Source organism: Mustelus asterias, chromosome 10 (assembly GCF_964213995.1).
Source record: "Mustelus asterias chromosome 10, sMusAst1.hap1.1, whole genome shotgun sequence".
Classification (NCBI taxonomy): Eukaryota; Metazoa; Chordata; class Chondrichthyes; order Carcharhiniformes; family Triakidae; genus Mustelus; species Mustelus asterias.
The window spans coordinates 111,641,064-111,653,662 of NC_135810.1; the positions used below are offsets into that span (position 1 = coordinate 111,641,064).

The 12,599-nt window shown below is 43.1% G+C and overlaps 1 protein-coding gene across 4 annotated transcripts in view; it reads right to left on the reverse strand.

Moving 5' to 3' along the window:
* The window catches only part of ppp2r3b (protein phosphatase 2, regulatory subunit B'', beta), a 134,550-nt gene that overhangs the window by 108,932 nt on the left and 13,019 nt on the right, over positions 1–12,599 (reverse strand). Inside the window, exon 1 of one of the 4 annotated variants that reach the window (XM_078222475.1) lies at positions 688–776. The exons of the other annotated variants lie outside the window; for them this stretch is intronic. Within the exon in view, the coding sequence (XP_078078601.1) occupies positions 688–693 (6 nt within the window). The 5' untranslated portion in view covers positions 694–776. Of the gene's footprint in view, positions 1–687; positions 777–12,599 lie in introns of those variants that run through there. 4 annotated transcript variants of the gene reach the window in all.

Sequence of the window (12,599 nt, forward strand, 5' to 3'; positions counted from 1 at the left end):
CTCTTCTCCCTACCTGTAGCTGCAACACGATATTCTGCACCCTATCTTTTTCTCCTACGTACTTCAAGAGTGCTATGTTTTGTCTGTATAGCACGCAAGGAATAATACTTTTCACTGTATCCCAGTACGTGTGACAATAAATCAAATCTAGCATGGCCAATCCACCTAACCTGCACATCTTTGAAGGCAGATACAAAATATTTATTTGAAGACTATGCTGTTTCCTGGTTTCCCATTAATTTTGCAGCCTCATCCCCGAAGGGAGATTGTTTACTTTAATTACTCTTTTTTTTATTTTGTATAAACTTCTAGAAACTCCTACCATCAATTTTTGTATTTGTTACTTTACTCAATTTTCTCCCTCTTGATTTTTTTTAAGTCATCCTTTGCTGGATTCTAAAAACGTTCTCAAATCTCTGGCTAACCACTAATCTTTGCATCATTTTAGTTTAATACCACCCTTAACTTCCTTAGTCAGCCACGAATATTTCATCCTTCATGTAGAGTCTTGCTTTCTCAGTGGAAGATCTTTGTTGAGAATGAAATGGCTCTTTAAAATGTTTGACACTGCTTATCTACCATTTTATCCTTTTAATCTATTTCCCCAGTCCACTATAGTCAACTCTATCTTTGTAACTTCCTTTAGCTATAAGACACCATAAATCTAAGAATACTTATTCTACTCACCAACATCAGCCACAATCCAGCCCACTTTCTTTGGTTTATAACTGAAGACTGAGAGAAAACATTCTAAAAGGAAAAAATGTCTACCCCAAAAGTGAAGACAATATCTAACAATCACCCCAGAGTCCATCCCCAAACTGGATTTCAACATTTCCGTATGTGACACTGCACAAACCCAAGTTGCAAAAACCATAAAAGCAGAAGCTATTTTCAGATAAGAAAAGCTATATTCTGTTTGGAGGCAGAACTTCAGGAAATAACACTTTCAGGAGGACAGCATTTGAACAATTACTGTGACTGTAAACGCTGCAATTGCAAAAGACCAATTCCCTCCATCTGACCTTCAGCCTGCATACATTCCATCAGATTCGAAACCAAAAAATCCACAACAGTCAGAGATGGAAACCAAAAACATGGCTCACCAATCACAAGGCTAATTCAATAAAGCAAGACAGACACATTATCATCCACACTTTTACATCTTTAAAGGATACAGTTTGTAGTCGTTGCTTTACTGGGCTAGTAATACTGAGACCTGGATTAATAATCCAGAAAAGGTGAGTTCATATTCCACCCTGGCAGTAGGGCATTTGATTAATTTAAGTGGCTCTTCATCATTTTTCCAGGGCAATTAGGGGTTAATGTCAAATAATTGGCCTTGCAAGCGATGCCAACATCCCAAGAATGAATATTCAAGAAGGCAGCTCACCACCACCTTCTCAAGGGTAACTAGGGATGGGCAATAAATGCTGGCCAGACAACAATGCTCATGTCCCATGAATGAATAAAAAAATAGAAAAAATAAACTAAACCCACACACAACTAGAAGTTCCTATCAAAAATATTAATTTCAATTTAAAACCAATATATTGTAATATTACTTGATTGAGTAATAAACAATATACTGCACATTTCTCTATGGTTATAAAGAAAACACTCAGTAATGGATTTTTCATTACCACATACAAGACATTCGGGAATTGATTAAAGAGAGCAATCTAATTGAGGGATTCAGTTGAGTGAATGGTTGCAGTTTTGATCTCACTTTACTACGCAGCCATTTGAAGTTCATTTATACTGGAGTGATATATCGCTCTTAATCCCCATCTAATAACTATTGACTGTCATGATATTACTATCAGTTGCTGTAGTATTTCTTAACTGCATTCTTTCATCACTGAAAACGGCAGGAATATGGTTAAACTTCACCAAAGGAAGAAGAGCTGGTCAATCACCTGCAATAGATTGTTCAAGATATCAATTACTTTACCAACCCGACAGTCAGATCCTACAAGTCCAGATTGCAAATTCAACACCCAGTAGAGTGTTTCATTCACATGAAAAATTCTAGTTAACTACCAACAGTCAAAGTGCAAGGCAGATAAAACAATAGCTAAATCAGGAATTACAGGACAAAGCTGGATGACGTCCACAGATTTGTGAATGTGTGGGTGGCTACGTTCAGGGTTGGGAAAGAAGTGCGAAAGTTTAGATTTCACCATAATGAATTTATGGGGTAATGAAGGAGGCACTGACTTCTTAAGCCACATCCATGTTTTTGCTCAGATTAGCAAACAAGAAGAAAAAAAAAGTTCTGCGATGCCAAGCTTGAGTTTAACGTGAAGAATGCACATTATAAGACATCCTGAGCTCTGAGGAAAGTACAAGTTAAAGTAGGAGTAACTGGAAACGCAACAAATCTGGTCCAGGAACACAATATGGAAAAATGAATGCATATCGAACAAGACATTTTCAGCTTAGGAAAACAGTGCCCACAGCGATGTTGATTAACAAAAGCAAGAAAAAAGTTGCAGTCAGAAAGACTGAGGTTGGAGTTTGTTTCTTGCTCCCTTTCCAGGTCAGCAAAAGGTGTTACGAAGCAAAAATAGTTCAAAATAGCAGTCCAATTGAAGGAATCAGAAGAATGAATAGTTCCCATCTCAATTTCTCAACCATCCAATGTCATGTTTTAAAGCCAGAATTATTGGTTTGGGGTTTACTGGATATATTTCTATAATGCCCAATATACATAATAGCTTGGAAACAAATTAATCCCAAATTTTTAGGAATATAGTTTCATGAGTTGTCCATTCTGTCTGCTGTGCCTGTTTTGCAATGGCGGATCTGCATCTTAATTTCATCGCCCCACCTTGTTTACATTTCTCTTATAATGCTGAGGGATAAAAAGAAAGTGAATCTCAGTTTTAAAATTACTGACTGAACATTCAATGCTCTTCGTGGGAGTATCCCACACCACTACCACTCTTGGTGTGAAGTTGTCTTTTCTAAAATAAACCTTCCTTCTAAAAAGGAATTTAATGGCTTCATAAAATCCCTCAATTTCAGCTTTTGGAAAAACACAGGCAGCAGCTGCTGCCACAACATACAAAAAAAGTAGGCACCTGACTGACAACCAGTTATTAAAAAGAAAGCTTCAAGAAGATGTTGACAATTTGATTATAAGCCATTTTGTGCATCAGTAACCAAGTAAAAGGAGGTGGACTTCTTGTATATATAAATAATGTGGGTGTACAGATGAACAAATCTCAAAAGCGTACATTTCAGCAATATACTGCTGCAAGCAAGGCAAAATATTATAAATTATATCAACTTAAGGAAGATTTTACTCCACAATTAATATGAAAGGTGAGGGGTGTAAGAAAGGAGCTGAATTAAAAAAAACAGGTAACCCTTCTACCATGGATAGTGTATTCCATTAATTTTAAATAATTATTTCATGGGATGTGGACATTGCTGACTAGGCCAGCATTTGTTACCCATCCACTACTTGCGCTCGAGAAGATGACGAGCCGTCTTATTGAACTGATGCAGTCCATGTGGTGTAGGTACATCCACAGTGCCATTAGGGAGTTTAAAGATATTAATGCAATGACAGGGAAGGAATGACAATGTAGTTCCAAGTCAGGATAGTGTGGAGCTTGTGGGAATGTCCAGGTGGTGGTGTTCCTGTGCGTCTGCTGTCATTGTTCTTCTCAGTGGTAGTTTATTTATTTATTAGTGTCACAAGTCGCCTAACATTAACACTGCAATAAAGTTACTGTGAAAGTCCCCTAGTCGCCATACTCCGGTGCCTGTTCGGGTACAGAGGGAGAATTTAGCATGGCTAATACACTTCACCAGCACGTCTTTTGGACTGTGGGAGGAAACCTATGCAGACATGGGGAGAACGTGCAGGCTCCACACAGTCAACCAACTGGGAATCAAACCCAGGTCCCTGGCACTGTGAGGTAGCTAACCACTGTGTCACCATGTCGGAAGGGGTGAATGTTGAAAGTGGTGGATGGGGTGCCAATCAAGTGAGCTGCTTTAGTCTGAATGGTGACAAGCTTCTTAGAGCCGCATTCATCCAGGCAAGTGGAAAACATTCTATTACACTCCTTGTAGATAGTGGACAAGCTTTGGGGAGTCAGGTGGTGAGTTATGCACTGCTGAATTCCCAGACTCTGACCTGCTCTTATAGCCACAGTACATATATAGAAACATAGAAAAACTACAGCACAAACAGGCCCTTCGGCCCACAAGTTGTGCCAAACACATCCCTACCTTCTAGACCTACCTATAACCCTCCATCCTATTAAGCTCCATGTACTCATCCAGGAGTCTCTTAAAAGACCCTATTGAGTTCGCCTCCACCACCACTGACGGCAGCCGATTCCACTCGCCCACCACCCTCTGTGTGAAAAATTTCCCCCTAACATCTCCCCTGTACCTACCCCCCAGCACCTTAAACCCGTGTCCTCTCGTAGCAGACATTTCCACCCTGGGAAAAAGCCTCTGAGAGTCCACCCGATCTATGCCTCTCAACATCTTATACACCTCTATTAGGTCTCCTCTCATCCTTCGTCTCTCCAAGGAGAAAAGACCGAGCTCCCTCAGCCTATCCTCATAAGGCATGCCACTCAATCCAGGCAACATCCTTGTAAATCTCCTCTGCACCCTTTCAATCTTTTCCACATCCTTCCTATAGCGAGACGACCAGAACTGAGCACAGTACTCCAAGTGGGGTCTGACGAGGGTCTTATATAGCTGCATCATTATCCCCGGACTCCTAAACTCAATCCCTCGATTGATAAAGGCCAGCACACCATACGCCTTCTTAACCACCTCCTCCACCTGCGGGACTTTTAGAGTCCTATGGACCCGGACCCCAAGGTCCTTCTGATCCTCTACCGTACTAAGAGTTTTTCCCTTTATATTGTACTCCTTCATCCCATTTGACCTACCGAAATGGACCACGATGCATTTATCTGGGTTGAAGTCCATCTGCCACTTCTCCGCCCAGTCTTGCATCCTATCTATGTCCCTCTGTAACTTCTAACATCCCTCCAGACTATCCACAACCCCACCAACCTTTGTGTCGTCGGCAAACTTACCAACCCATCCTTCCGCATCCTCATCCAGGTCATTTATGAAAATGACAAACAGCAAGGGTCCCAGAACAGATCCCTGGGGCACACCACTGGTGACCGACCTCCATTTAGAAAAAGACCCATCTATACCCACTCTCTGCCTCCTTTGGGCAAGCCAGTTCTGGATCCACCGAGCAGCAGCCCCTTGGATCCCATGCCCTCTCACTTTTTCTAGAAGCCTTGCATGGGGGACCTTATCGAACGCCTTGCTAAAATCCATATAAACCACATCTACCGCCTTCCCTTCGTCAATGTGTTGAGTCACATCTTCGAAGAACTCCACCAGGCTCGTAAGGCACGATCTGCCCTTGACAAAGCCATGCTGAGTATTCTTGAGCATACTAAACCTCTCTAAATGCTCATATATTCTGTCCCTCAAGATCTTCTCCATCAGTTTACCAACCACTGAGGTTAGACTCACTGGTCGGTAATTACTGGGCTATTCCTATTCCCCTTCTTGAAAATAGGAACCACATCCGCAATCCTCCAATCCTCCGGCACCTCTCCCGTCTCCATCGACGATGCAAAGATCATCGCCAGAGGCTCTGCAATCTCCTCCCTCGCCTCCCACATGGCTAGTCCAGTCCAGTTTCTAGTCAATGGTGACCCCCGGTTGTTGATAATAGGGGATTCAGCGATGGCAATGCCACTGAATGTCATGGGGAAATGGCTAGATTCCCTTGTTGGAGATGATCATTGGCTGGCATTTCTGCGGTGTGAATGTTACTTGCCGCTTATCAGCCCAAACCTGAGTGTCGTACAGATCTTTCTGCAGGTGCACACAAACTATTTCAGCATCTGAGTCACAAATGATACAGTTTGCCATCAGTGAACATCCTCACTTCTGACTTTATGATAGAAGGCAGGCCATGGATGAAGCAGTCCAAGATAACTCGGCTGAGGACACACCCTGAGGAACGCCTGCAGCAATAGCCTGGGAATGAGATGATTGGCCCCATCCTCCACCAATTCCCAATATCCTCAACTTTGCTAGGCGTCCTTCATGCCACATTAGGTCAAATGCTACTCTGATGTCAAGGGCAGTCACCCTCACCTCATGGACAGCTCTTTTGTCCATGTTTGAATCAACGCTGTAATGAGGTCATGAGCTGAGTAACCCTGGCAGACCCTAAACTTAGTGTCAGTGAGCAGGTTATTGCTGAGTAAGTGCCACTTGATAGCACTTAATAACCCCATCCATCACATTACTAATGATCAAGAGTAGGAGATGAAGTGGTAATTGGCCATATTGGATTTGTCCTGCTTTTTGTAGACAGGACACTCCGGGGCAATTTCTTTGCTGGGCAGATGCCAGCATTACCAAGCTGTACTGGAACAGCTTGGCTAAGGGAACACAAGTCTTCATTATGTACTACTAATACTGCCAGGGCTATTAGTCTTTGCATTATCCAGTACCTTCAGCCATTTCTTGATATCATGTGGAATGAACCAACTTGGCTGATGACTGGGCATGTGATGCTGTGGACTAGGCAGAGATAGATCATTCACTTGGCACTTCTGGTGGAAGATTGTTGCAAATGCCTCAGCCTTGTCTTTTGTACTGATGTGCTGGGCTCCCCCGTTATTGAAGATGGGGATAGTTGTAGAGCCTTCCCCTTTTGACTATTTAATTGTCCACCACCATTCAGACTGGATGTGGCAAGACTGCAGAACTTGGATCGTATCTGTTGGTTGTGGGATCGCTTAGCTCTGTCTCCTGCATGCTGCATCCACTGTTTGGCATGCAGGTAGTCCTGTTTTGAAGTTTCACCAGGTTGACACAACCTTTTAAATGTGCCTACTGCTGCCCCTAGCATGCTCTCCTGCACTCTCCACTGAACGAGAGCTGGTCCCTGGCTGGATGGTAATAGTAGAGTGGGACATTTGCTGGGCCATGAGGTTACAGATTGAAGTTGAATAGAATTCTGCTGTTGCTGATTGGCCCACAGCCCCTGATGGATATTGAGTTGTCAAATCTACCTAAATCTATCGCAGTTAACTCTGTGGTAGAGGATTGGGAGCAGTATAGAATTCAACAAAGGAGGACCAAGGGATTGATTAAGAAGAGGAAAACAGAATATGAAAGTAAGCTTGCGAGGAATGTAAATATGACTGTAAAAATTTCTATAGATATGAGGCACGAAAAAGACAAATGTAGGTCCATTAGAGTCAGAAACAGGAATATATAATGGGGAACAAAGAAATAACTGACCAACTGAATACATACTTTGATTCTGTCTTCACAAAGGAGGACACAAGATATCAAAAAATGTTGGGGAACACATGGTTCAATGAGAGGGAAGAACTGTAGGAGATCAGTATTAGTGAAGAAAAGGTGTTGGGGAAACTGATGGGATGAAAGGCCGATAAATCCCCAGGGCCTCCTCAATGGTATTGTGACTAATTTGATTTTCCTATCTGTTTCCCTGCAGATTAAAATCACCCTTAATAACAGATGTTCCTTTATCGCAAGTATTTCTAATTTCCTGTTTATGTCATTTCCATGATGTGGAGATGCCGGCGTTGGACTGGGGTAAACACAGTAAGGAGTCTAACAACACCAGGTTAAAGTTCAACAGGTTTATTTGGTCGCAAACGCCACTAGCTTTCGGAGCGCTGCTCCTTCGTCAGGTGAGTGGGAATCTGCTCATAAACAGCAAACGGGGCATATAAAGACACAAACTCAATTTACAGAATAATAAATAATGATTGGAATGCGAGTCTTTAAAGCTAATCAAGTCTTAAAGGTACAGACAATGTGAGTGGAGAGAGCATTAGTACAGGTTAAAGTGATGTGTATTGTCTCCAGACAGGACAGCCAGTGAGACTTTGCAAGTCCAGGCAAGTTGTGGGAGTTACAGATAGTGTGACATGAACCCAAGATCCCGGTTGAGGCCGTCCTTGTGTGCGGAACCTGACTATCAGTCTCTGCTCAGCGACTCTGCGCTGTCGTGTGTTGTGAAGGCCGTCTTGGAGAATAAGCGCCTTGGAGAATAATTCGGGTAAGCATTCTCCAAGGTGGCCTTCACAACACACGACAGCGCAGAGTCGCTGAGCAGAGACTGATAGTCAGGTTCCGCACACATGAGGACGGCCTCAACCGGGATCTTGGGTTCATGTCACACTATCTGTAACTCCCACAACTTGCCTGGACTTGTAAAGTCTCACTGGCTGTCCTGTCTGGAGACAATACACATCACTTTAACCTGTGCTAGTGCTCTCTCCACTCACATTGTCTGTACCTTTAAGACTTGATTAGCTGTAAAGACTCGCATTCCAATCATTATTCATTATTCTGTAAATTGAGTTTGTGTCTTTATATGCCCTGTTTGCTGTTTATGAGCAGATCTCCCACACCTGACGAAGGAGCAGCGCTCCGAAAGCTAGTGGCGTTTGTTACCAAATAAACCTGTTGGACTTTAACCTGGTGTTGTTAGACTCCTTACTATGTCATTTCCGACATCATCACTACAGTTTGAGGTTCTATAGGCGAGGATGATGTCAAGCTGGTTTTATCCTCTGGCTGGTTTCCTCAACATCTGCTGCAGGCCAAGTTCTTCAGAACTGGGCCAGCTTAATCAATGGAAATCCATCATCTCTTGGTGATGGATATTGCAGTCCCCCATGTACAGTATATTTTGCACCTTTACCACCCTCAGAGCTTCTTCCAATTTGTGTTCAATATGGAAGAGAACTGGATTATCAGCTGAGGAAATGGTAGGGTTGGCAATCAGGAGGTTTCCTTGCCTGAATTTCACCTGGTGCATTAGACTTCATGGGTCCCAGAGTCAATGTGGAGGATTCCCAGGAAACTCGCTCCCAATTATCATAGAATCCCTACAGTGCACAGGGAGGTCACTTGGCCCATTAAGTCTGCACAGACCACAATCCCACCCATGCCCTATCCCCATAACTCCACTTATCCACCCTGCTAGTCCCCCGACACTAAGGGGCAATTTACTATGGCCAATTAACCTAACCTGCACATCTTTGGACTGTGGGAGGAAACCGGAGCACCCGGAGGAAACCCACACAGACACGGGGAGAATGTGCAAACTCCACACAGTCACCCGAGGCCGGATTTGAACCCGGGTCCTTGGCATTGTGAGGCAGCAGTGCTAACCATATGCCACCGTGCCACCCTTTATAAACCAGTAGCCACTCTACCACCATCTCTAAATGGATCTATCCTGCCAGTGGGACAGGACATGGTGGTGTTTAGGAGAAGGTCTGTAAAGTATGATTCGGTGAGGGCATTACTTGGCAAGTCCGTGGGACAGCTTTCCCAATTTTGGCACAAGTTCCCAGATGTTAGTAAGGAGAACTTCGCAGGATTGAATGCTGGGTGCGCCATTCTCATTTCTGGCGTCTAGGTTGGTGCCAGGTGCATTCAGTTTCATTCCTTTTTGACTTTGTAGTAGTTTGCTCGGCAATTTCAGAGCCAATCATATTTCGCTGGGTCTGGTGTCACATCTAGGTTAGACCAGGTACAGGCAGCAGATTCCCTTCCCTAAAGGACATTAGTGAACCAGATGGTTTTTATGACGATTGGACAAAAGTTTCAGATTTTAATTAATTGAATTTAAATTCAACCAGCCATCGTGGGATTTGAATTCATGTACCCAGAGCTGAGCCTCTGGACCAGCAATCCAGTGACGGTATCACTATGCCACCCCTATATTCCACAACTTCAATAAAAGTCAATAGCAAAACTACTACTTACATCACCCTACAAATGCCAGTATTCTCCGACATATGTACCACTGAATAGGACTACATGAGACTTAATCTGCAGTGCTTGAAAAAATTGTTAGCGAATCAGAACAGATGAATGAAGAAACAGAAATATAGGTCCCTTACAAAGTCATCCTTGGTATATGGGCTGCAGCTATCAATATCTAAATGCCAAATACTCTTGTCTTCTCGTATAGCAACTACCATGTCAGAAATTACCAGGAGCTGATCTGATTAGGATCAGCTGTCAATGTTCTTATATTAGATAGTAATGTTCTTGCTATAATGTACAAGTACAAATATAGTGCCAATCCAGAATGTGTGCGTGCTACAATACAAATATAGCGCTAATTCAGGAAGCATGTACAACAGTACAAATATAGGCTCAATCCAGAATGTGTATATTTGCAGAGGCCAGGAAACTTGATGTTGAGCAGTTTTACTATTTTCTGCAATTCCTCAAATTTCCAAGCTTGAGGTACAAGCTATTTTTTTTTAAAATCTTGCACAGAGGCAAAACATGAATGATTTTTCCATCACATTAGAGAAAGCCATGTTAGCCAAACGTGAAGAATCCTTACTGAATAGGCCAAAGCTTGGATTACTTAGAAGAATGCACTTAAAAAAATCAAATCAAAATATCTAACTAGTTAGAAACTACGTAGATAAGGGAGCTGACTCTCAACATAACTTAGACAAAAATTTCACAAGGCTAACAATTCCCAAAATGATTACAAGAGTTGATCACATAAGGAGCTACTCAGCTAAAGGTAAAAACTGTAATTGCTCCACTGTTCCTCTGCCACCTGTTTATTTACTCTCTGTCCTTTTTTGTATAGTTTCAAGCCATGTCATAGAAACTAGAAGCAGGAGGCGGCCATTTGGCCCTTCGAGCCTGCTCCGCCATTCTTTTTGATCATGGCTGATCAAATTCAATATCCTGATCACCCCTTCCCCCCCATATCCCTTGATCCTTTTAGTCCCACAGCTATATCTAATTGCTTAGACCATAAGACATAGGAGCAGAATTCGGCCACCCTGCCCATCGAGTCTGCTCCACCATTCAATCGTGGCTGTTTTTTTTCTCATCCCCATTCACCTGCCTTTTGACATAACCCCTGATTCCCTTATTAATCAAGAACCTATCTCTGTCTTAAAGACACTCAATGACCTGGCTTCCACAGCCTTCTGTGGCAAAGAGTTCCACAGATTCACCACTCTCTGGCTGAAGAAATTTCTCCTCATCTCTGTTTTAAAGGATCGTCCCTTTAGTTTGAGGTTGTGCCTTTTTGAAATCAGACAACGTTTTGGCCTCAAATATATTCTGTGGCAGTGAATTCCACACATTCACCACCCTCTGGATGAAGAAATTTCTCCTCTGTTTTCATACTGTTGTTGCTTGCCTGATTTTTTCTTTAAATCTTTTTCTTTATTCTTTTATTCATGGAATGTGGGTGTTGCTGGCAAGGTCAGCACTTATTGTATTGAGTGACTTGCTAGGCCATTTCAGAGGGCAATTAAGATTCAACCACATTTGATTTGATTTGTCACATGTATTGGCATACAGTAAGTATTGTTTCTTGTGCCCAATACAGACAAAGCGTACCGTTCATAATGGACATGGGGAGAAGGAAAGAAGAAGGTGCAGAATATAGTGTTACAGTCGTAGAAAGATCGATTTAAATAAGGTAGGCCCATTCAAAAGTCTGATGGCAGCAGGGAAGAAGTTGTTATTGAGTCGGTTGGTCAGTGATCTCAGACTTTTGTATCTTTTTCCTGCTGGAAGAAGCTGGAGGAGAGTATGTCGGGGGTGCGGGGTGTCCTTGATTATGCTGGCTGCTTTCCGAGGCAGCAGGAAGTGTAGACGGAGTCAATGGATGGGAGGCTGGTTTGTATGATGGACTGGGCTACGTTGACGACCTTTTGTAGTTTTCTGCAGTCTTGGTCAGAACAGGAGCCATACCAAGCTGCGATCTATCCAAAAAGAATGCTTTCTATGGGTGCGTCTGTAAAAATTGGAGAGGGTCACAGTGGAGATGCCGAATTTCTTTAGCCTCCTGAGAAAGTAGAGGCATTGGTGAGCTCTCTTAACTATAGCGTTGGTGTGGAGGGACCAGAACAGGTTGTTGGTGATCTGGACACCTAGACACTTTAAACTCTCAACCATTTCGACTTCATCCCCGTTGATGTAGACAGTGGCATTTCCTCCACTGTACTTCCTGAAGTCAGTGACTATCTCCTTTTTACCTACATCGAGGGAGAAATTGTCAACGTACCATTCCAACAGATTCTCTATTCCTTTCCTGTACTCTGTCTCATCATTTTTTGAATCCGATCCACAGCAGTGGTGTCATCAGCAAACTAGAAAATGGAGTTGGAGCGGAATTTGGCCAGTCAAAAGTGTCCAAGGAGAATAGTAAGGAGCTGAGGACACATCCTTGTGGGGCACCAGTGTTGACAACAATCATGGAGGAGGTGTTGCTGCCTATCCTTACTGATTGCTGTGAATTAGGAAGTCTAGGATCCAGTCGCAGAGGGAGGGGCCGAGTCCTAAGCCACGGAGTTCGGAGATGAGTTTGTAGGAACGATGGTGTTGAAGGCTGAGCTGTAGTCAATAAATAGGAGTCTGACACAAGTGTCTTTGTTATCCAGGTGTTCCAGGGTTGAGTGTAGGACCAGGGAAATGGCATCTGCTGTAGACCAGTTGCAGTGTTAAGCGAGCTGTGGTGGATCCAGGCAATCTGGGAGGCC